At 31.3% G+C, this 21,789-nt stretch overlaps 2 protein-coding genes and 1 non-coding gene across 13 annotated transcripts in view; 1 reads left to right on the plus strand and 2 right to left on the minus strand.

The window, feature by feature from the left end:
* Positions 1 to 1,485: 1,485 nt before the first annotated feature.
* LOC106670710 lies at positions 1,486 to 8,439 on the minus strand. Of its 2 annotated transcripts, XM_014401268.2 has the most exons (6): positions 8,351 to 8,439; positions 6,640 to 7,077; positions 2,829 to 2,972; positions 2,668 to 2,733; positions 2,391 to 2,600; positions 1,486 to 2,028 (listed from the first exon to the last, which is right to left on the minus strand). In XM_014401268.2, the coding sequence occupies exons 2-6, from the start codon at positions 6,831 to 6,833 to the stop codon at positions 1,641 to 1,643; spliced, it is 1,002 nt and encodes a 333-aa protein (XP_014256754.1). In that variant the 5' UTR covers positions 6,834 to 7,077; positions 8,351 to 8,439; the 3' UTR covers positions 1,486 to 1,640. The 2 variants fall into 2 exon arrangements, with proteins under 2 accessions (XP_014256754.1, XP_014256755.1); XM_014401269.2 differs by lacking the exon at positions 8,351 to 8,439 and having other exon boundaries at positions 6,640 to 7,634.
* On the minus strand, positions 4,843 to 4,916 carry Trnad-auc. The gene has a single exon. It is a non-coding gene; the product is annotated as a tRNA-Asp (tRNA).
* Positions 8,440 to 11,611: 3,172 nt separating the features above from the next.
* Positions 11,612 to 21,789, plus strand: part of LOC106670702 (lysine-specific demethylase 3B-like) — a 49,292-nt gene continuing 39,114 nt past the window's right edge. For 9 of the 10 annotated variants that reach the window (XM_014401250.2, XM_014401254.2, XM_014401255.2 and 6 more), the window contains exon 1: positions 20,283 to 20,450. The gene's annotated coding sequence lies outside the window, so the exon portion shown is untranslated. Of the gene's footprint in view, positions 11,712 to 13,537; positions 13,603 to 20,282; positions 20,451 to 21,789 lie in introns of those variants that run through there. The other variant, XM_024226066.1, reaches the window with a different exon arrangement.

A 21,789-nucleotide genomic window follows, 5' to 3' on the forward strand; every position in this document is an offset into this window, starting at 1 on the left:
AGAATGAAAACAGCATCAAATGATTGCGCCATTCCAGTACAGCTCCATTTTTTCCCCCAACTTAATTACTTTTTAAAGGTAAGATTTGATTATTTTTACATTAAATGTGATTCCATGATTGACGGATAGACTTTAAATGCTGAAATATTTTGTGATTTTCAGGTTTTTGTTGAGGAAAAGGTTCAACAATTTGGTGTTATCTTCATTTAATTTGTAATTAATTTAATTTTTAAATAAATTAGGTTGTAAAACAAGAAAAAATGGTAAAAGTAAAAATATTTTTTCAGGGGTTTTAATTTTCTTAAAACTTAGTTGTTGCTAATTTTTGAAAATTGAGTCTTACAAGGAAGTGCTGTGAAATGAAGAAGAAGATAAAAATGGTACAAAAAGTTGGCCTTTCACCCCTTCTAGTCATTACTCATGACTAGCTTCTACTTGTTCAATAGTTATGCCCAATTGGACTAGAATAAGTTAAACAACCTCCAACATGGTAGAGTCCACCGTATTCCTGAGGTTCCTGGTGACTGTGATTATCCTAACCTTTTTGTCGAATAGTTTTTCATCCTCTTGTTGGCCATTTTCCTATTAAAATATCTGGGAGACAAAAAGGACAAATCCTTTTTGTAAATTGCAACAAAAGAGCTGATGGACAGGTAAGAAAGTTAGAAAATGCTTCTACCTATGTTATAGCACTGGTGACAGAAAACTTGAACTGTCCCCAGTGCTTTGAAGAACACCATTCTACATAGATTAATTTTTTGTTAATGACTTAAGTTAAATAATAATTTTTTACATAAATATTTTGTATGTCAACTCTACTCCATTCCATTACTGACTGACCAGCGAATACCCTTTTGGTTGTACCCACCGTTTGCAAATCTTCCCAGAGGGTTCTACTTGGAGCTTTCTTCCCCGTGGCAGCTACTACCCTCTTGCTTCATCATTTTACATACATACACAGAAAACAAGCACTTTGAGTGAGTACAAATACTTTGATTGAGTCTAAAATTTTACCATTATATAAATTCATTTTTTCACATCCTACACAAATTTGTATAATTTAATTTAATTATGTTTATAAATCTCAGGCCCTGAAGATGATCTCAATAGAAGAGTTAAACGTTGGCATGATAAAGAAAATGTTTTTCTAAACCTCACACCAGACTGCATCTCACGATCTCCAAATAATCATTTTACATACATTTCTTAAGCTTTCCTTTGCAGGGAATTCCGAGCGTCCAAAGAAGACATGAAATGTGTTGCTTAAATATTTAGATATCCTCATTCTAATTGTTCAGTGCAACAATTATGTAAGTGACACAAATTAAGTTATAAAAGTGATATAAGTAAAAAATTAGCAGTCTCAATAACGCTCCAATGTCCTTGTTACTAATGTTGTGGTAATTTATTGGTTGGAAGTCATAAACTTTTTGCAGAATTTGCAAAAAGTACAGTGTAATGTATGCAGTGAAGTTAAGAAAAATAACGAATACTACAAAAATATATTGTTATATTTCAAATGACAACATACAATAGAATGTAGATTTGTTTTTTCCCTGTAGTGAGCATTTGTTATTTACAAGTGGAACAAAAAACATTTACTAGTGTACATATTTATCACCTTAATTTCTCAGTTGAAATTATTGTTTACCAAATGCAATGAAAGCTAGAATCGGCACTGTCTTTTGAATAAACAATGTCAGCCAAATTTGAAAATTTAATATTGGTAACATCACAAATGCAACTACTTTTATTTGAGACAATCTATGTATAATTATTTGCCAATATAGAAACACAAATGGCAATAATGTCAATTCCTTAGAAGGCAGCCCGCAGAGCCTCCTTGTATGTTCGACAAAAGCAGCCTGGTTCATTAGCGGGACAAGTGGCCACATCCCATCCAACAATGCTTTCGACATGGTGTGATAATGTTTAGGTGGGTCGTTGACATATGGTCCAAAAATTCTTTTCCTCATTTCAAGGCAGGCTGATCTGGTACATAAATCACAGCCTCTAAAAAGGTTAAATCTACAACACAAAAATTCATATTATATTAATCAATGTTTTTGATAGATATTTTGCCTCCTTGAAAAGATTTCAAGATTAAAGATGGTTGTTTTCTATATTTTTCAACTAGCAATAATCCCTCACCTACCTGCCTCAGTGGGGCAATTGGTTAGTGCACGGACTTATAAAACAGGACTAAAGATAGCAAAATGCTGAATGTGCCTGACAGGCAAAATAAATCAGACCAGATATTATTATATTGGTTTTTAATTTGGTAAATATTTACTACTGCATATTTAAACAGAGGTTATATAGCAGCCATTAATCTTTAACATAAACATTATAAAAAAACAGTATATTAAAAAAAAAAAAAAAATACAAACCTGTCCTGTATTCCTAGCATGTGTCCAATAACTCGCCATAAGTGGATAAGACCAGTTTGTTCTTTAGGAAGTCCAAGTTGATCATACGAAGTTATTGCAAAACCGACAAAACCAAATTGAGTTACCGCCATGTCTTTTTGTGTGATTGGGCCGTAAGATTTAGATGCAAAGGCATGATGTTTTCTTACAACTTCCATTGAATGCCGCCCTCTAATAAACCACTGATACTTATTGAAATATAAAACTTTATCTATTTTATTAGTACTATGATAATTACTGTGAGTTTGGATTCCTTAAATCTGACTGGTACCAGGTTAACATCTGATTTATTGTCTGTAAATACCTAGGGAAACACGATAATTACTCATTTGCATCAAATAAATTTTTTCCAGAATATAATTCATTTAAAGTAACATCTAAAATTGATAAATAAAGTACCTTTTGTAGGCCAATAAAGGTGTATAAGATTTATTTGTCAATCTCAATACTTCCAAAATTGAAGGAATTGACAATAAAGACAAGAGACCGCTAAGTTTGACCACAAACATATTGAACAAGTTGCAACTAAAATAGTCCTGCCCTCTGAAATTAGAGAAATGTATATTTATTTATATATTTTCTTGAAATCCAAGTTTTTTGAAAAAACTTTTATGTTTTAAAAGTAATTATGTCTTTGCTGTTTAAAGCATCTTTAATTTCTACTGACGCTGTACTTCACCTGCTCAATACATCTATTAGATTAATTTTTTACCAACAATTCTTTATCTTTGTGCAGTTTAATTGTATTTTTTTTGCCTTACTATTTCAATATTGGCCACATTTTTTATAGTTTGATTATTAATTACATGAACTACTTTATATACACATAAAACCATTTCATGGATTTAAAAAGTTGTCCACATTTTATACTATTTAGATTTTCTACTATAGACTTTATTGGTATGCCATGACTTAAACTGTTAATCTCTGTTTTTTTCTTTCTTTGACATTGTAGTATGAGAAAGCAGGTTGTAATGTCTTCCTTTATGTATGTTTTCCTTTTTATACAACAGCTTATTTTGATATAATTAGAATTTGGCACTACTGTTTATTAGGGATTTCAAACTTTGAAAATGAATATCTAAGGTCGAAATAAAAAAAATTGTGTGAAAACAAGTTTGCCATGAGACTTATAGTAAAAACCATGAAATTCAAGTTTATTTTTCATTGTTGTTGGCAAGTAAACAATATTTGTAAAGATATTTTTATGAAATATGTGAGGTCATGAGTGATGAGGTAACAATCTGTAACATAACCGTATCTGGCATCTTTTTTCCCCACAATTTGTTGTTTGTGTATTACCATTTTTACTGATAATACTTACTCCATTTGTTTTAAATTTTAATTTTTTTGAATGAACATTCTATTTTGGTTTAATTGTTTTAGTAATGTACGACTATTTATTTCTATGGTTTTATTTTATTCTGCCATACATTTGCTGTTTGAACAGTACGCTTCATACAACTTAAACAATTTTTTTATGTTGAGCGGTTAGTTTATTTTATTAGTAGTAGAAAATCTGGAATACAATATGCCAGAATATACAAAAAAACAAAAACACTTAGATTAGATAGAGACCAATATTGGTCTGTAGTGCATCTCCATTGTTGCCTAGAGCCCCTTGTTAAGCTTAAAACTTTTGCCAGATCTTTTGCAAGGACTGCCATGTGTATTCTTCAGGCTTGGGCTTTTCCTTTCCCTTTCCCAGAAGTAGGAATCTTAATCCTACTTAAGCCTTCGCACCAACGGAGGACATGCTCTGTTGTCGCTTCTTCTTCCTTGCAATATCTGTACAGGCTTGGTGAAAACAAGCCACTGCGAGGTTCTATGACTCCAGAGTTTGCAGCGTCCAGTTAGCAGTTGAACTATTATTCTAGAAAGTAGTAGTTCTGCGATGGTCCTTTGATGAACTACTTGAACGGAGCACTTATTTTTACTCCATTGTCTAATGTATCCATGTTTTTTGGCAGTTTGGTATGCCACAAAAGAGTGTCCTCATCGAACTATCTTTGGCCAATTTATCTACCGCTCCATTGCCCAGAAAGGGTTGTTGTTTTCCTCAATATCTAACAGGGTCTTAATGCAATCCCAAACAATTCTGGATTTTACCACTGATGCAGTAATTGCCCCTAGTGTCTGTGCTGTCCAAGTAGATGGCTATACTTCTGTTAATGAAACTTAGTATTTTACTTTACTCGGCACAGTGTTCAACAGCCACAATTTCCGCTTGAAATACTTTTAAAATTAACTAAACATTTGTTTTTTTTTTCCATTTGTTAGATTAGTCACTGTTCTTTATGCCCTCTGGTTTCTTGAAACAAACCCACTAATGAATTTACTAGTGTTCGTGGTCCGCTTGACCAATTAATATCATTCAATTAATTAAGGTTTTTAGTTGAGATAAAAAAGCCAGTGTCACGAGTGGGATTCGAACCCACGACCTTCGGCTTGATACGCCGCTACTCTTACCACCTGAGCTATCGTGACTTCGATCAGCTCGGACTAGAACTCCCATCTCAACCCCACCTTTTGAATTTTCCCTCCTTTTTCTTATTCTTTCTTATACTTCCCTCCGAATCCCGCTCGTGACACTGGCTTTTTTTATCTCAACTAAAAACCTTAATTAATTGAATGACACTAATGAATATTTCACCAAAATAGCTAGGATAATAACTTGCTGTTGGTAATGTAAGAACAAGTATTTCTATTGACAGCATATAACTGTTGCCACAGGTGCTTTTTAAGGGTAGCATCAGCAAAGGAAACACTACAATTCACAGCGAATAAAAAAGTACGTAAATTTTCAAAAACTGTAACCACGCCTTTTATTCTTAAAAGGACGCAAGGAATTTTTTATTGCGTGCCATCGTGGCTTAAGAGTTGAATGGAAGAAAGTCAACTTCGCGGGAAAACAATTCTAAGACCGTCTCAGCATTTGATAAAATTCTTTCGAATATTAAATTTGAAAATCACGATAGCTTTCTCTCGAGAACGAAATTTTGTCTTATAAAATAAACTTAAAGTGTTTTTTTTTTTATACATTCATACACATAAATACATCCATACAGTACACTCATTCCGTTTGGTCGGAGTACTTGATATTCCTCCACCGACCCTATACTCAAACTAATCTAGATTGGGGAATGATGGAGTACTTTTACAAATATTCCACCATCGACCCCGAACACACACTCTTACGCTCTCAACGTTCGAGGGGCGATGATGTCGTTATATTTCACCCTCACCCCTCGCCATTCACGCTAATAAATAGACAAAACATATAGACACACAACATATAAGACATATTATATACAATAAAAAAAACCCAAATTTCCCCTAAAGAGCGGAACAGGGGACTCTAAAACTCGCTACCGTGTTCAAGGCATGCCTACACGCTCTCTGTATGGAGCCAAGGCATGACATGCCTCTATTATGTGGGACACATCGAACAACCTTTCTCTGCATAAGGGGCACCTGCGCGGGCTTTGGACCAAAAGGACCGCGTATGGCCAATCCTCAGTCGGGTGAATATATCTTTTTATGTAAGGTTTTGGTTGAAATGAAAAGATTAATTAATTGAAATTAGTAATTTGGTCAATAGACCGCTAAATATAATTGGTTTAGAATAAAGTAAAATTGAGAAATATTTCTAGCTTGGCGAGCCGTCCAAAGTTTCTCCTGTTTTCTTTTTGACTTCTTTTGAACTTTACATACTTTAATTATTACTCTTCATCACTTTATTATTATGGCCGGCATTTGTTCCAATTGGTTTTGACGTTTTTTAAATTAAGTTTACTTCTTAGTTAGTTAACTATTCATATAAATTACAAATAATTGACACGTTTCTATTTATTTATGAACATATTTAGAATTTTCGGCATTATTTATTGTTCCAGAGTTAGCAGATGGCTATTTTTATTAAAACATTGGTCGTGAATTGTAGGTAGCCAAATTTTAGCTGACGTATTTAATTGTCATGTGCTTGGATCATACTTTTGTTGTTGAACTGTTTTATTTTATTTTGATCCGATTTGTGGTCTGTCAAGCTTGATTTTCTTCATCAATGGTGCAATTTTGTATTGTATATTGTCACAGAATTGTTTAATTTATTTTTTTAAATTTATTGTTTCATTTTTTTATTTTAAACACATTGTGTGTATCTCGATTGAACGAATTGTTAAACGATACAAAATAATATATAAAACTTTACCTCAGTACCAATTCGTGGTCGTACCAGGGCGGTAAAAGTGCTGGTGAGGTGTCGAGTGGTTTGTGCGAACCGTTTTCCAGGATGTCTTCCACCAGAGCAGCTCCTTTTGCTGCAGCATCGCTTTCGGTGCTACAACAGGTCTTTTGGACTTCGGCTCCATTTTGACGATCCTGCGTCGGAGAAATTTCTTTCATCTTTCTTGTGGTAAAAAAAATTAAAAGGCAAAAAGAAATCACTGCATATGATCCTTCCTGTCGTTTTGTGCAGTAGTGAACGTCATTGGGTCGAATGCTCCTGTTCTTGTCTAGTTCCTTTGCTTGACTGGTTCCAGTTCCAGACGAAAGCTTTCTAGAAAAAATCCAAACCCATCCCTTCCACAATCCTCGCTTTCACTGGGAAGCAACTGAGACTGAGAACACCTTTCGCTTAACCAGCAGTCTGTAATGTAGAGTTTCTTTTGTTGTTAGTTCGAGGTCATAATTTAATTGATCTAGTATTACGTAACTAAATACATAGGCTTAAACGTTTTGCGTGTTTCCACTGTATTATTTGTCGGAATTTCTTTGTATTACCATTTCTGCTTTGAATACACATTGCCCAATTAAATTTCTTGAAATGTCAAAACATGTATCGATTCGTTAATTAGTTTTGCCAAGAAAATTTCAGAACAAATTTATACATTTTCTTTTGAATCTGGGCGAATTTGTCCATAAATGTTTCCTGCATGAAGATTTAAAAAAAAATTAGAAGTCTTTCCATAAACACACCCATTATATGGAATAGTTGATAGAATTGCCAGTGCTCTTAGTTTCTGTTCAATTTGGCTTTACTTTTCTTATTTATTTTCTGTCCATTTTCTTTCTTTTTGTTCGTCAGCTTCATTGCAGATAAATTGATTATTTACAGGAACAAACATGTTAAGTAAAGTTGTCGATTGAGGGGCATCGGTGGCCGCAACGACGTTGACACGGCGCTCATCGCTGTAAGGTAAAGGTCCCGGGTTCGAATGCAGGGCCGCTGGATTCGAACCCGACATACTTACAAATGGGCTTTTTTTTTTTCAAAAACATCGGCATCCTGAGGGTTTATATGCTGTTGCGAAACCTCGAAACAAAAAGTTGTCGATCAGCTCAAGATCGATAGCTTTTACCTTGTTTACAGTTTTTCTACGTTGCCGTGAGAAGGATATTGAATAACTGCGATTTGACCGTTTATTTTTAGAATGCAGAAATAACCGATCAAAAGATACAGATTAAATAAAAATGAGTTGATAAAATTAAAAAAAAAGACAGACCTTATCAGAGATACAGTTTCTCTGTGCTGCTGATGAAACTATCAATAATTTTGTAATCCTTGATATTTTTAATGTAATTCAACAGACAGTTTTGAGACGAAAACCTGCATATTCTACTAGTTTTCAGATGTTTTTTTAAGGTTAATAAAGGTCCTTTTTAATATTGTCAACAAATCGAAAAGATTCTTGATTTTTTTTCTGATTTTGTAGAAAATTTGTCCAGGCGCACTTTTGCAGGATCGATCGGTTTGTGGTGACAACTAAAGACGGAAACGCCAATAATACACTAATTATATTATAATCAGATCATTCTGGAACCATATATAAAAAATATTTAGCAACTGTGAAGTGTACAAAATTAAATTAATATATTTAAAAAAAAAATCAAATAAATTGAATAAACTTTACTTAGGATACCTTAATTCGTTGAACTTGTGAGGTACGACGACTGCCAGAAGGCCTAGAAAGATATGTGGTACGCTGGAAACAAGAACAGACAGAAAAGTTCGTAATAGAAAGAACAGGGCATCTAATTTTGGTGCTTACGAACTAAGCAGTGTCGTAACTTGGCTCTGTTACAGGGAGAGTCAGGCTGTCCATTTGATGGGTTTCTCTTCTCGTATTCCGCCTTTAGAAGGGAGAGATTTAGAATTAACAAAAAAAAAAAAAAAAAAAATTAAAAAATGGACCTACCGATGAAAAGATCGTTTCTCAAAAGTACAATTTGCATTCAGTTGAACCAAGAAAGCAGGATATGTAGACCTAAGGATCTCTGGGGTACTCGAGGCTATCTAGAAACCACCTTAATATAAGAAAATGAATGATATTTAAAAAAAATGTCTTGTGATTTTTTGTTAACATAAATTTTTTTTCCCACAAACTGATATGGAATTACTCGTACCGATTTGTATTTAAAAAAAAATATTTAAAAAAAAGTGTAAATAGTAGGAAGTCATAGTGAAATGTCACTTTCCCTACATTCTAAAATTAATGTATATATTATTGTCCACGTGTACAAATAAAAATTTATTCTATTCTATTCTAAAAAAAAAATATGATTATGTTGCGCTTACTACATGAACATGGGCCCAATCAGGATAATTGGACTAGCAATTTAGAATACAAAATGAAACTGCAAAATATGGTGCTAAATTGACCTAGCTTCGGTGGCTGGACGGATGAATAATCGAGGTTGTGACCCCAGAATGCCAAGGAATAGGAGAAGCGATAGGCTCAATTCTGTACATGTGTACAAATGTACACACATCTGCGGATTAGCATATAAAGAGCATATACAAATAAGCAAACACAAATCCGTACTGACTTCTACGCCAAGACTAAAATGTGAAGGATTTTAAGAGAAATACATACCAGAAAATGAATTTTTTATTATGACCAACTTTTCTGAGTTTTACTTCAATGTAGACTTTGATTTATTATTTTGGTACGGTTATTTATGGTTATTGTTCTAAATGTATATATGCATATATTATTATTCATTATTATTATATTTTATGTGTAGAGATTATTGACCGTTAATCGATAGCTATTCAGATATCGTGAGATGCGGTCGATTATATTTTATATATTCTAAATACTGTTTTAAACATGTCCATTGTTTAAAATATATATAGATTGTCCCTGAATAAAGATAATTCGATTGATCGAATGTCAAAAACGATTGGATCACAATTATCAATACGTTTAAATAAAATCAAATTCAAATATTTCATATTTTGCCCGACTCAAATGGCATTGATCTTTTTATTAAATTGTCAATAAGTCGGTTTAGGACGAAATCACTTGTTCGTAAATTTAGCTTCAATCTCTACAGGTTTCGAGTGTCATTAACATTCGGTAAAAAAATCCGACAAACCCTTGTTGGGATCTATTATTTCTGCTTTTATTTTAAAATAATTATAATGTTTTATTAGATAAATAATAAAAGGGGTTTGTTTATCGAATTTATGGAATTGTAGACGCGAAATAATTGGTTCAAGGCATGTAAGATGAAAATCCTCCAAAATTATTTAATTTTCTTTAAATGGTATTCTAATTGTAAGGATTAGCATTGGCTTAGAAATTGTTCTTAATTGTCTGCACAAATTTTTTTTTTTTCAGAGGTCCGAAGTTGTTTAGCATTGAGTAGCAGGGTAAGGAAACCGTATTTTGATGAGCCGGTCATGCTGGTCAGGCTATCCTCGCGGTTTTGTTTCTAATCGTGTCAATTCGACAAATGTTATTAACAATTTTGTAAGAATATTCGTTAATTGTGCTTTGAAGTTGTTTTGTAGAATATAGAAGTGTTATAATGTAAAAAAGAAGAGGGTTTAAATCCTGTAAAAATCCTTGAATATTTTCTCTGTTCAAAAAAATATGTTATTGATAATAAAAAATGATTTAAATGAAAATTCTATTAATTATCACTGCTTTGTATCGCTTGGGGACATGGTATTATACAAGTAGGTAGTCTCCCTACCCACATGGGACAAAAATTCCTGAATATTTTTTACATAACTTTTAAATCATTGATGATGATTAATGATGATTTAAAAGGAATCCTTATTGATTATCATAGAAATTTTGAGTTTCTATTGCCTGAAGACGTTTAAGCGATCAAAAAGTGGGCAAGTTTTTTTTTGCAAATCCGCTAAGCCTTTTTATTATATCGGTTTAAATATACCTCCATGTATGCTATAATCATGTAATATTAATAATTAATAAATATTAATAATAATTTGATTACAAGTATCAATATATCAAAATAAAATGAAATTTTAATATTTCAGTTTTCTACTACTCTAATGGCATTGACTTTTTTTTTGAAAATTGTAATTCAGTCGGTTTTGGCCCAAATCACGTGTTCATAAATTCGGTTTCAATCGAATCAGGTTTCTCGAAAGTTGATGACCATTCGGTACTTCGAGCTACTATTTTTGTTCTTAATTGTTTAATTATTTATAATTTTATAGATAATGGTTAACACGTTTACTGAAAAAAAGCGTTGTTGATCGAACTAACTTGGAGTTTATGTGAAAAAAAGTTTATTCAAGGTAGGTAAAGTAAAATTCTTAAATTTTTTAAACTAATTATTATTCAATAAGTGTAACAAATGTTTTTATTGAAATGTTGTTAATAGCATTCAGACATTTTTTTAATAGCGCACGGGAAAATTGTAATGTAAAAAAATACAGGTTCTACGCGTGACCAAAATTTTTGACTATTTTTTCAAATAACGTTTACGTTATTGATTTCTATTAATGATTTAAAAGGAATCCCTATTGATTATCATAGAAATTATGCATTTGTGTTGCCTCGAGACGATTAAACGCCGAAAAGTAGTTGGCACGTTTTATTGCAAATACGCTAAGCCTTTTTATTTTTTATGTTTATTGTTTAAACCACTCCTAAATATGCTATGAACACAGTGGATTTACTAATATTAACAATAATGTGATTAAAAGTATCAATATATCAAAATAAAATAAAATTTAAATATTTCATTTTTTACTACTCTAATGGCATTGATTTTTTTTTTTTTTTAATTGTAATTCAGTTGGTTTTGGCCTAAGTCAGGTGTTCATAAATTCGGTTTCAATCGAATCAGGGTTCTCGAAAGCTGATGACCATTCGGGAAAAGGTTTCCTTCGAGCTACTATTTTTGTTCTTAATTGTTTAATTATTTACAATTCTATAAATAATTGTTAATAAGTTTAATGAATTAAAGCGTTGTGGATTGAATTTGACCTGGAGTTTATACGAAAAAAGTTTGTTCAAGGTAGGTAAAGTAAAATTCCTTAAAAATCATTTTTTTAAAATAATTGTTATTCAATAACTGGGATAAATGGTTTTGTTTAAATGATTGTTAATAGAGCATTCAGGCATTTTTTTTAATAGCGCATGGGAAAATTATAATGTCAAATAAATGCAGGTTCTACTCGTCACAAAATTTTTTTTACTATTTTTTCAAATAGCGTTTCTGATATTGATGATTATTAATGATTTAAAAGGAATCATTATTAATTATCATAGAAATTATGCATTTCTATTTCCTGGGGACGTTTAAGCGTTCAAAAAGTGAGCACGTTTCCTTGCAAATAGGCTAAGCCTTTTTTTTTGTAAATTTAGGTTTACTGTTAAAAGTCCCCCAAATATACTATAAACATGACGAATGTACTAATATTAACAATAATTTGACGAAATTTATCAATAAATTTAAATCCTATTTTTATTCTTAATTATTTAATTATTTATAATGCTATGGATAATTGTTAACAAGTTCAGTGAAATAAAACATTGTTACCGAATTTCGCTGGAGTTTATACGATAAAAACGTCTGTTCAAAATAGGCAATGTAAAATTCCTCAGTATCATTTTTTAAGAATAATAATTATTTAATTCGTTAAATAGTTATTAACGGTTTTATTTGTGAACGCAAGCTTTCTTTTAAAGCATTTGGACGAAGTGAAGATGCACGTGTGATAAAATTCTTGAATATTTTTTGCAAACAACTTTTATGGGTTTTTTTTCTCGACAGCTTGGTCATTTCAGCCCCGTTTAATGTTATTGATAATGGTTTAAAGGAATTCCTATTATCATAGAAATTAGGCATTTGTATTGCCTGAAGACGTTTAAACGGTGGAAAAGTAGTTGACACGTTTTGCTGTTGCAAATATGCTAAGCCTTTTTATTATTTATGTTTATTGTTAAAACAACACTAAATATTCTATAAACACGGTGGATGTACTAATATGAAGAATAATTTTATTACAAGTATCAATATATCAAACTAAATAAAATTTAAATATATCGTTTTTCTACTACTCTAATGGCACTGATTTTTTTTTAAAATTGTAATTCAGTCGGTTTTGGCCCAAATCACATGTTTATAAATTTGGTTTCAATCGTATTAGGTTTCTCGGATGTAAATGATCAACTATTATTTTTTCACTTAATTTTTTAATTATTAACTATTTAATTAACTTTATTAATAATATTAACAGGCTCAGTGATATAAAAGCTTTGTTTATCTTATTTGTGGCAGGAGTTCATACGATAAAAAGTAAGTAAATTAAAATTCCTTTAAGTATACATTTTTAAAAATAATTATCTCATTAACGGTCTTATAGAAATGCTTTAAAATGTGCAGTCATACAGTTTTTAATAGTGTTTGGAATAATTATAACGTCAAAATAAAGAGGTTCACACGTGACAAATATGCCTGAATTTTTTTTAAATAACTTTTTATGTTATTGATAATTGCTAATTGATTTAAAAGGAATCCTTATTGATTATCATAGAAATTATGCGATTGTATTGTCTGGTGGCGTTTAAGCATTAAAAAAGTATGCAAGTTTGGTCGCAAATCTGCTAAGCCTTTTTTTTTTTTTTTAAATTTCGGTTTACAGTTAAAACTCCTGCAAATATTCTATAAACGAGACGAATGAATTTTAATATAATCATTAATATATCTGAAAAGAGGATCAAAATTGAACCTTTCATTCTTATTTAACTCTAATACAATCGATAATTATTATTCTTACTTTAAAAAAATTAAGTCAATTATGACACAAAAAACTTTAAATTTGGTTTCAATCTTTCCAGGTATTGACTTTCGCATGCCATTTACATACGATTAAGAAATCCGACAAAGAATTTTATTTCGAGAGGTATTATTTTTTTCCTTTATTTTAAAATAATTATTATATTTTAATTTTTATTTTGTAAAGGATTTTTTTTAAACTTATCTTTTCTATATTTATAAAAACCTTTTGCCAATTTTTAAATTTTATTTTCTGCTTTATTTTTACATTTTACAACGTTTATTATAATTTTTTTATGTAAGATCTTGGTTGAAATGAAAACGTTAGCGTCACGAGCGGGATTCGAACCCACAACCTTTGGTTTTCATTTCAACCAAAACCTTACATAAAAAGATTAATTAATTGAAAGAAGTAATTTGGTCAATCAGACCGCTAAATATAATGGATTTTATAATGTTTACTTTTCTTTTAATATTTTTTAAAAAATTTTCATTGTATCTCTTCCATCTTGGACGTGCGGTTAACGTTCTTCTTTTAAATATTGCTTAAAAAGAATACAAATGTTTATATAACTAAACATAAATTACAGATGCAAATTTGTCATATATCTTTTAAAAGAAAACTGTATTATATAATGGAAAGTAAAAAAAAAAAAAAACAAAAAAAACAGCTTTATAATAAAATGTAAAATATTAATATCCTTTATTAAACTTATGTCTTTTAAAAATGTAGATGCTGATGATGGGTTTAAATTCCCGACGCCCAAAAAATTTAAAAATAAAGCAGAAAATTACAAAAATAAACCACATGGAAAAGTTTTTTTTTTAAATAAAAACCCCACAAACTATCTTATATTTTATTAGATAATTATTAATAGTTTTTTTTAAATAAATTATTAGAAGTAGGTTCGAATTTAGAAAAGATTTGGTCTTGTATAACTAGTCAAACTTAATTTATTCTTAAATGTTCTCGACAATTATAAATAGTGTGACGTAAAATTATTTTTAGTTGTATATATACTTTGTGTACAGGGTAGGGTTAAAACGTAAAAACAGTCCAATATAGTGGTTTAAAGTACAGTAAAAAGTTAACAAATAATTCTATAAAATTTATGGTGTTGTTAGTTCGATGTAAAATTAATTAAAATAAAAATGTTATTAAGTCAGTTTTGGCCCAAAGCACGTTTATAAATTGGATTTCAATCTTTTCAGGTTTCTCATTTACAAAGCATTTTTTAGAGCTATTAATTTTTCCCTTAGTTTAACAAAAATTATAATTCCATTAATAGTTAATAATAAAATTTAATGCAATTGATTATGCGAGTTGCCCTATTAGACTCGTGTATAGTTTAGTAGTGGGGTTTACTAAAGATCTGTTGCTGTCCTTAGGTATGCTTGTTAAAAATTCGACAAACTTATTTATTTTAATTACATATAATTTTAATATTATAAATATTCATTAGCGGTACTAATAGAAAAGTTGTCATCGCAATGTTTTGTACAGGGTTTGGAAGCGGTTACTGTCTAAAAAAGACCTAGGTTCAGTAAAATCCATCAATAATTATTTATTTCAAATAATTTTAATGCAATGAATTGTTATTGATGGTTTTATTGAATTTATTATTGACAGGTAAAGTGTTCCTTTCTTCCTAAAAAAGGTGGTCTACATGCGGTGAAAATCCGTGAATATTGGACAATGCTCTCTCTCTCCGATCTGAACTTAATTCTACTTGAAAGCTCTTTTTTTTCTTTTATTTTAATATTCACCCTCATATAAGAAATAAAACAAAATGTACAATAAAGACAAAAATGGTATGTGTTATTTATACATGGCACATTGGTGGGTGATAGTTTTATATAGGTCAATCTTTATCTACATAACTTACATTGTATGATAATTATACAACTAAAATGCAAAAACTTATTATTATTATCATTAAGAACTTTTCTGAGAAAGAAATAATAAACCAGAAAACTAAATGTTAAACAAAAACAAACAAATAAGCTCATAAAACAAAATAACGAACATTATTTTTACAATCGGAATGTGTACTAACATAATAATTAAAAAAATAAAAAATATTTGAGAGCAAATAAGTACAATTAAAATTAATGGAGAGAATGCTGTAAAAAAAAGTTATGAACAAGACTAATTGTAAGTGAAATAAGTACATATATTTCACTTATCATAACAGTTGAAGTAACTATATTTGAGGTTTACTTTGTATGTATTAATTTTTTTATGTAAATTAATTTCTTTTAGCAATTTATTAAATGTCTCAGAAGTTTTTATAAAAAAAGAGCTTTTGTATTTTATTTTGTTCTGCATTTTGGAATTACAATATTTCTCATTAATTTTTTTTGTACAGATATATGAGTTGAGTTGGTGCTAACACCTTATTGAAAATAGTTAAATGTAAGTTTTCTTGGAAACCATTTATTTGTAAAATTCTCAACTTAACAAAGTTATCTTCCATTCTTGAATCGTACGCTAGGTCAAGAACATAACATATACATTTATTGACAACTATTTGTAGCTTATTCAATAGTTGGTCATGAATATCAGACATTACAAGTAAACAGTAATTAAGGAGAGGAGTAGGCAACATCCTAAATAATTATTTTTTATTTTTAAATGTTTTGAATTTTAACTATTTTTTAATATTATATAGGCCAGAATTTATTTTGCTTGTATTGGAAACTTGATTATGCCAAGTTAGCTTATTTTGAATCTCAATTCCCAATTTTTTTTTTAAGAATTGAGAGAGAGAGAGAGAGAGAGAGAGAGAGTGAGTTAGTGAGTGAGAGATGGGTAATAAGTGAGGGAGTGAGTGTCATAAGAAAGCCCAAGACCAGCTTAGACTATACAAATTTTTGGGAATTTCTTTTGTTCACCGAATTCCTCACTTTCCTTCACTACTAAAAAAATGTCACTTAAGCCTATATTTTTTCTTGGGTTTGTATAATATGCCTACTGCTTAAAAATGAGCGAAAAACTGAGGAAGAAGAAAGGAATAAAATATTAAAGTAAAAAAATATTTAAAAAACTGTTGTTTTTTTTTAAAGAAAAATTGACAGTATATAGATTTAATATTTTATATACATAATAATCCATTTATGTTTAGTAGTCATAATTAACTGTATTAATTATTTTAATTGATTATACTTTTTATTTTATCTCAACCAAAACCCTTGAATATAAATAAAATAAATAAAAAGTATAATTAATCAGTACTGAAGTGATTTTTCGAGATTTAGATTTAGATTATCGAGAAAGCATTGAAAAGCAAAAAATATCTTCACTAGGACAACTAAAGTTAATTTTACCAAAGGTTATATTGAAATCGAAAACCTAAAAAGTTGTCTCTTTTGACTTATCTAGTTTTGCACATACTCAAATCACCTTGCTCAGCTCCAATCTCGCTTTCAACCTGGCTTTTCCACACAATCCGTTATTCTAATAAAATTTCCACCAATGTGCAGACTGTGATTAAATATTTACCATTGTAAAACTGGCCCACCAGTTGTAAACTACTAGTTTCCTACATTTTTCCTACATTATTCTCACTCTCTTTGTTATGGATGTGTTGTGCACGAGGGACTCACTTGGAAGCTTGAAGCTAAGCTTAAACATGATGTAGGATGTAAAAGTTTGGGTGTATGGTATAATGCACTCTTTGAGAGGTATTGTATCCCCTGTTCTCTCTCTACCTATAGCACATGAAAGCCAGTGTAGCACGTTTTTAGTAGGTGCATTCGTGTCTCCTCCATTTCTTCACAGAATCTGCACGTACCGTGTTGTACCAATCTTCTCCAAATTACATTAAGTCCATAGAGCCACTTTAGGATTCATGTTTGGAGATTTTTCCTGCTTCCTTTGATGCATTCTATTGTCTCTTTCTTTCCAAAACAAACAATGAGGTGCAGTGTTCAGTTGTTCCTTCCTCATCCGTGCATCCACCTTTTTATTTTATTTTATTTAAGTTTTTGGGAGGTTGAATAAAAATTATAAAAATCTTTTCCTCCATTGCGACATATATTGTGGAACCCGTATAAATTATAGGAAAGTGCACTTTCTTTTATAAAACTTAGCACTTTCCTCAGTGCCTCTTTGTACACCTCTTTTGGTGTGAGAATTGCCGTACCGAGGTGGCTGTACCATAACTGGGCTAATGCTTCACATTCACAAAGGATATGTGCCGAAGTCTCTGGTTCCTCTTCACAGAGTTGGCAAGTTTCTTTCTCTGCCATGCCCATTTTCTTTAGGTGCTAGATATGCCCTCTTAGTGGTTGGTATAGAGGCCTATAATTTTTCTCAAAGCTACCTGCTGAGAGAGAGAGTGAGCGAGAGAGAGAAGTTCCTCCAGCTAACTTTTTGAGAGATTTATAAATCTGACCCTCCGGCGCCCAGTTGGGTTCTCGCCCCATGGGTAAGACGGCTGCTCCTTTTTTGGTTAGTCAATCATTCTGTTCATTTCCTTCTGTACCTTCAAGTCCCGGTACACACTGTAAGGTAGTCTTGTAGTGTTTTCCTAGACCCATTAGGCAATTTAGTCACTCCCAGACAAGATTGGAGTTGAAACTTGATAGCAAACGCATTTTTGCCTTTGTGGCTGCCTCACTCTCTGATAATATGTACATTTGTGTGTCTTTCATACTTTTCTTTAATTTCTGTGAATAGAGTTGTATTGCAAGGACCTGAGTTTGGAAAATTATTAGGGTTAGAACCAACCCCCTTGTTTGCCAGTATTCGAACCTTTTACCTCTAAACTTTTTCCTTGTTCCATCTTCAATCTGTCTACCGCACCCAACCAATGGAATTTCCATTGTCACTTTATCCACTAACATCCCTTTCCACCTTTAAATCCAGTCTGTTTGAGTACTTATCATCTCCTTACATTGGGAAAGGGGGTAGGGATAAAATAGGCGGCCACAATACCTACTGCACCTCGACGTGAATAGATCTATTGGGCTCCCCTGTTATTTATAACTCACTGGCCAGCTTCAAGTTATTAATCAGCCACCACAGCTTTGCCAGGAGCTCCTTAGTGTAGGATCTTGCTTGTGGTTTTTCTTGTCCTAGTTGCAAGAACCTGCACCTTCATAGACCTTCACAGAAATGTAGAATATGTTCTGCGGTCTCCTCCTCTTCCCAGTATCTGCACAGGGTTTCTTATGCCTGCACTCCTATCCGGTGCATGTGCCTTCTTAAGGATTTTTTTAACTTGTCTTTTTTATATTTATAAAAATCTTTTTCCATTTTTTTATTTTATTTTCTTCTTTATTTTTACATTTTACAACATTTTATTATAATGTTTACCTGATTTTTTAAATTTTTTTTTTCATTGTATTTTTTCTTCTTTTCTTAGCCGAGTGGCTTGTCGGCAAATAAACTTTCCTTTTTTAAATATTGCTTAAAAAGGATACAAAACGTTATATAAATAAATGTAAATTACAGATGCAAATTTGTCATATATCTTTCAAAAGAAACTGTATTATATAATTGAATGTAAAAAAAAGCTAACCTTTATAATAAAATGTAAAATAATAATATCCTTTATTATACTTGTCTTTTAAAATTGTAGATGCAGTTAATGGATGTAAATTCCCCAAACATCCAAACAATTTAAAAACAAAGCAGAAAATTACAAAAAAACAAAAAAAACATGGAAAATTTTTTTTATAAAAACCCCACAAACTATATTATATTTTATTAGACAGTTATTAATAGTAGTAGTGAAATTGCTGATGCATTTTGGGCGAGAGATATAATTTTTCAGTGTTTAGATGCTGAAATGATAGTGAAAATCGGTTTCATATTTTATTTATGTTTACTATTATTATAAAACGCTGTTAGTAACATGAAAGTTGTACACAATCTTTTTTTTTATTTTTTAAATAAATTATTAGAAGTAGGTTCGAATTTAGAAAAGATTTGGTCTTGTATAACTAGTCAAACTTAATTTATTCTTAAATGTTCTCGACAATTATAAATAGTGTGATATAAAAGATCTATTGTGCTCCCCTGTCTTTTATAATTCCAGCCTCAGGTTATTAATCAACCTCCACAGCTTTGCCAGCAGCTCCTTAGTGTAGGATCTTGCTTGTGGTTTTTCTTGTCCTAGTTGCAAGAACCTGCACTTACATAGACCTTCACAAAAAGATAGAATATGTTCTGCGGTCTCCTCCTCTTCCTGGCAGTATCTGCACAGTGTTTCTTTTGTCTGTGCTCCTATCTGGTGCATGTGCCTTCTTAAGTGGCAGTGCCCTGTCAGCAGTCCAACCAGAGCAGGACTCAGGTTCTGTTTGCCTTCCTGTAATTCTTTTGTAAGTTTTGCAGATGGTCCTTCGATGAATCTATTCGTGTGTCTCATACCTGCTGTATTATTCCATGAGGTTTTGGACTCAATATCCTTACAACTTGGCAACAAAGATTTTTTATTTCCCCCTTTAGTTAAATTTCCATAGTTGAATATTCTTGCGTTATACGTATATGTTTTTGTACATAGATGTCTTTTTTTTATAGCTTGTCAATTTTGAATCTTTGTAAACATGTTGTAGTTTTTTAAAATTTTCATATTAACTATCGAATAAAATGTTTTTCGATATGTATCGAATTGATAATAGTTTTGTCTGAACTTTTTTTTCTAAAAATTTTTCTCAGTCATCAATCATTTTAATCATAAAATCATTTTTTTAACCAGTTCACCAAATGACATAAAATGACGTACTAGGCGGCACGTTTCGTCCCCGATCGACGTTACTATGACGAACGCGACCTGCTTGTACGCCGGTTATTGTTTTGTTGCAAAACCTAAACTTTAGGAACAAACCTCTCCTGACCTAAACAATCTATGTATGAACTCCAAACAGACGTAGATTGATGTGATCGGAAATGGTCGTATTTTTTGCTTATGGGGCGAGAACCTTAGGAAAAAAGGCGTGTACCTAATATCAACGTTGGTCCGAAGCGAGGTGAGCTTTTAAAATTCTCATTTAAGTTAAGACTTCTAAAATCTACATTTTTAAGTACTCTCTGACAAAGCATAAACAAATTTGACCTTTTTAAAGACTTTTTAGAGATTTAGGGACAGTATTTTACAACTGTTTTTCTGTTTTCTTGAACTTTGTAGTTAATTGGGGCTTCTTAAAAAAAAAGTGTTTCCGGGTTGAACTTTATAAAAGTTTACAGACTGTTTTATTATGTTTGTTATTAAAACATATAGTTCTGTTTGAAAGCGAAACAGTTTGTCAGATTGTTTTTGTTTTAATTTTTAATCCTTAATCTACATTTTGTTGTTATTTCTTATGTGAGAAAAGAGAGTTTTAGGACTTTTTAATTCCTTTCCCTTAGATCAACTTTTTTTTTGATAAATTAACAAAAAACGGGACACGTTTGTGTTTATGCTTCATCGCAGTATGATTAACGCTTAACTTTTATCCCGTCTAAACACTCATCGTTTGTTTATGTTTATACTTCAATGTTCCTTACAGCGACTGTCTTACGAATGGGATCCATTCGATTTTAAAGTGTAAAAAAGCCCCGGTTTTGTCAAAAAAATTCAATTTTTCAACGAAACGAAAAACGGAGGTGAAAAAATTCACAATTCGATTTTCGGTCGTTTTCCCCATATTTTTTGTAAGGAGGCGCAGTGTATTTCTGGTGTCTGACGTCTTCAGTCTCCTGTTCATCTGTTTATTGTTTTGACAGTTGAAGTTGTCACATTTCCCGCTCGCTAACAGCTCGTTAATCCCATTTCGAAACTCTTTCACTGCGCATGTCGTGAGACAAACTTAAAAAAAAGAAAAAAAAATTCAATTTTTTTCTTTTAAACAACGAGACAGAACACCCGGGTTGTGATTAATAATTTTAAAATTTCCCCCTCTGCAGGCCATTGTTTTGGTTTTGACGCCAGGCTTGATAACATTCAACGACAAAGAGAACCTTTTTTTGTTAAAAGGATATATCGGAAAAAAGAAAAAAAAAATTAACATAGGGAGTCCATTATCGTCACTGATTTCTTTATTGGGTTTTGTCTTTCCTTCATGGCGCATGTTGACACTTATGCACGTTTCGTCTTCACGCCATCTTCAGTGAGTGACTGAGAAACCTAACCCTAATGACTACGCCCGTCTGGATCAGTTCAATTCAATTGATCCACTGTACCAACCAACGCCACCAATTTTTATAACAGAGCCCTAATATAAAAAAAAACACTACTTTTTAGTATTAACGAATTTGCACATTTACATCCTTATACCAATCCTTATCCAGATAACCAGAAAAGTTCGTCCAGGTCATAATTGCCATAAT

This window comes from Cimex lectularius, unplaced genomic scaffold (assembly GCF_000648675.2).
Source record: "Cimex lectularius strain Harlan isolate CLEC.00 unplaced genomic scaffold, Clec_2.1 scaffold107, whole genome shotgun sequence".
NCBI lineage: Eukaryota > Metazoa > Arthropoda > Insecta > Hemiptera > Cimicidae > Cimex > Cimex lectularius.

Excerpts from the sequence above, each read along its gene's own strand:
- LOC106670710 (XM_014401268.2), bottom strand. The coding sequence starts at position 6,833 with ATGAAAGAAATTTCTCCGACGCAGGATCGTCAAAATGGAGCCGAAGTC. Across the intron at positions 2,973-6,639 it reads GACCACGAATTGGTACTGAG|AGGGCAGGACTATTTTAGTT; the intron begins GTAAAGTTTTAT and ends CTCTAATTTCAG. Across the intron at positions 2,601-2,667 it reads TTAAGGAATCCAAACTCACA|AGGGCGGCATTCAATGGAAG; the intron begins GTAATTATCATA and ends GTGGTTTATTAG.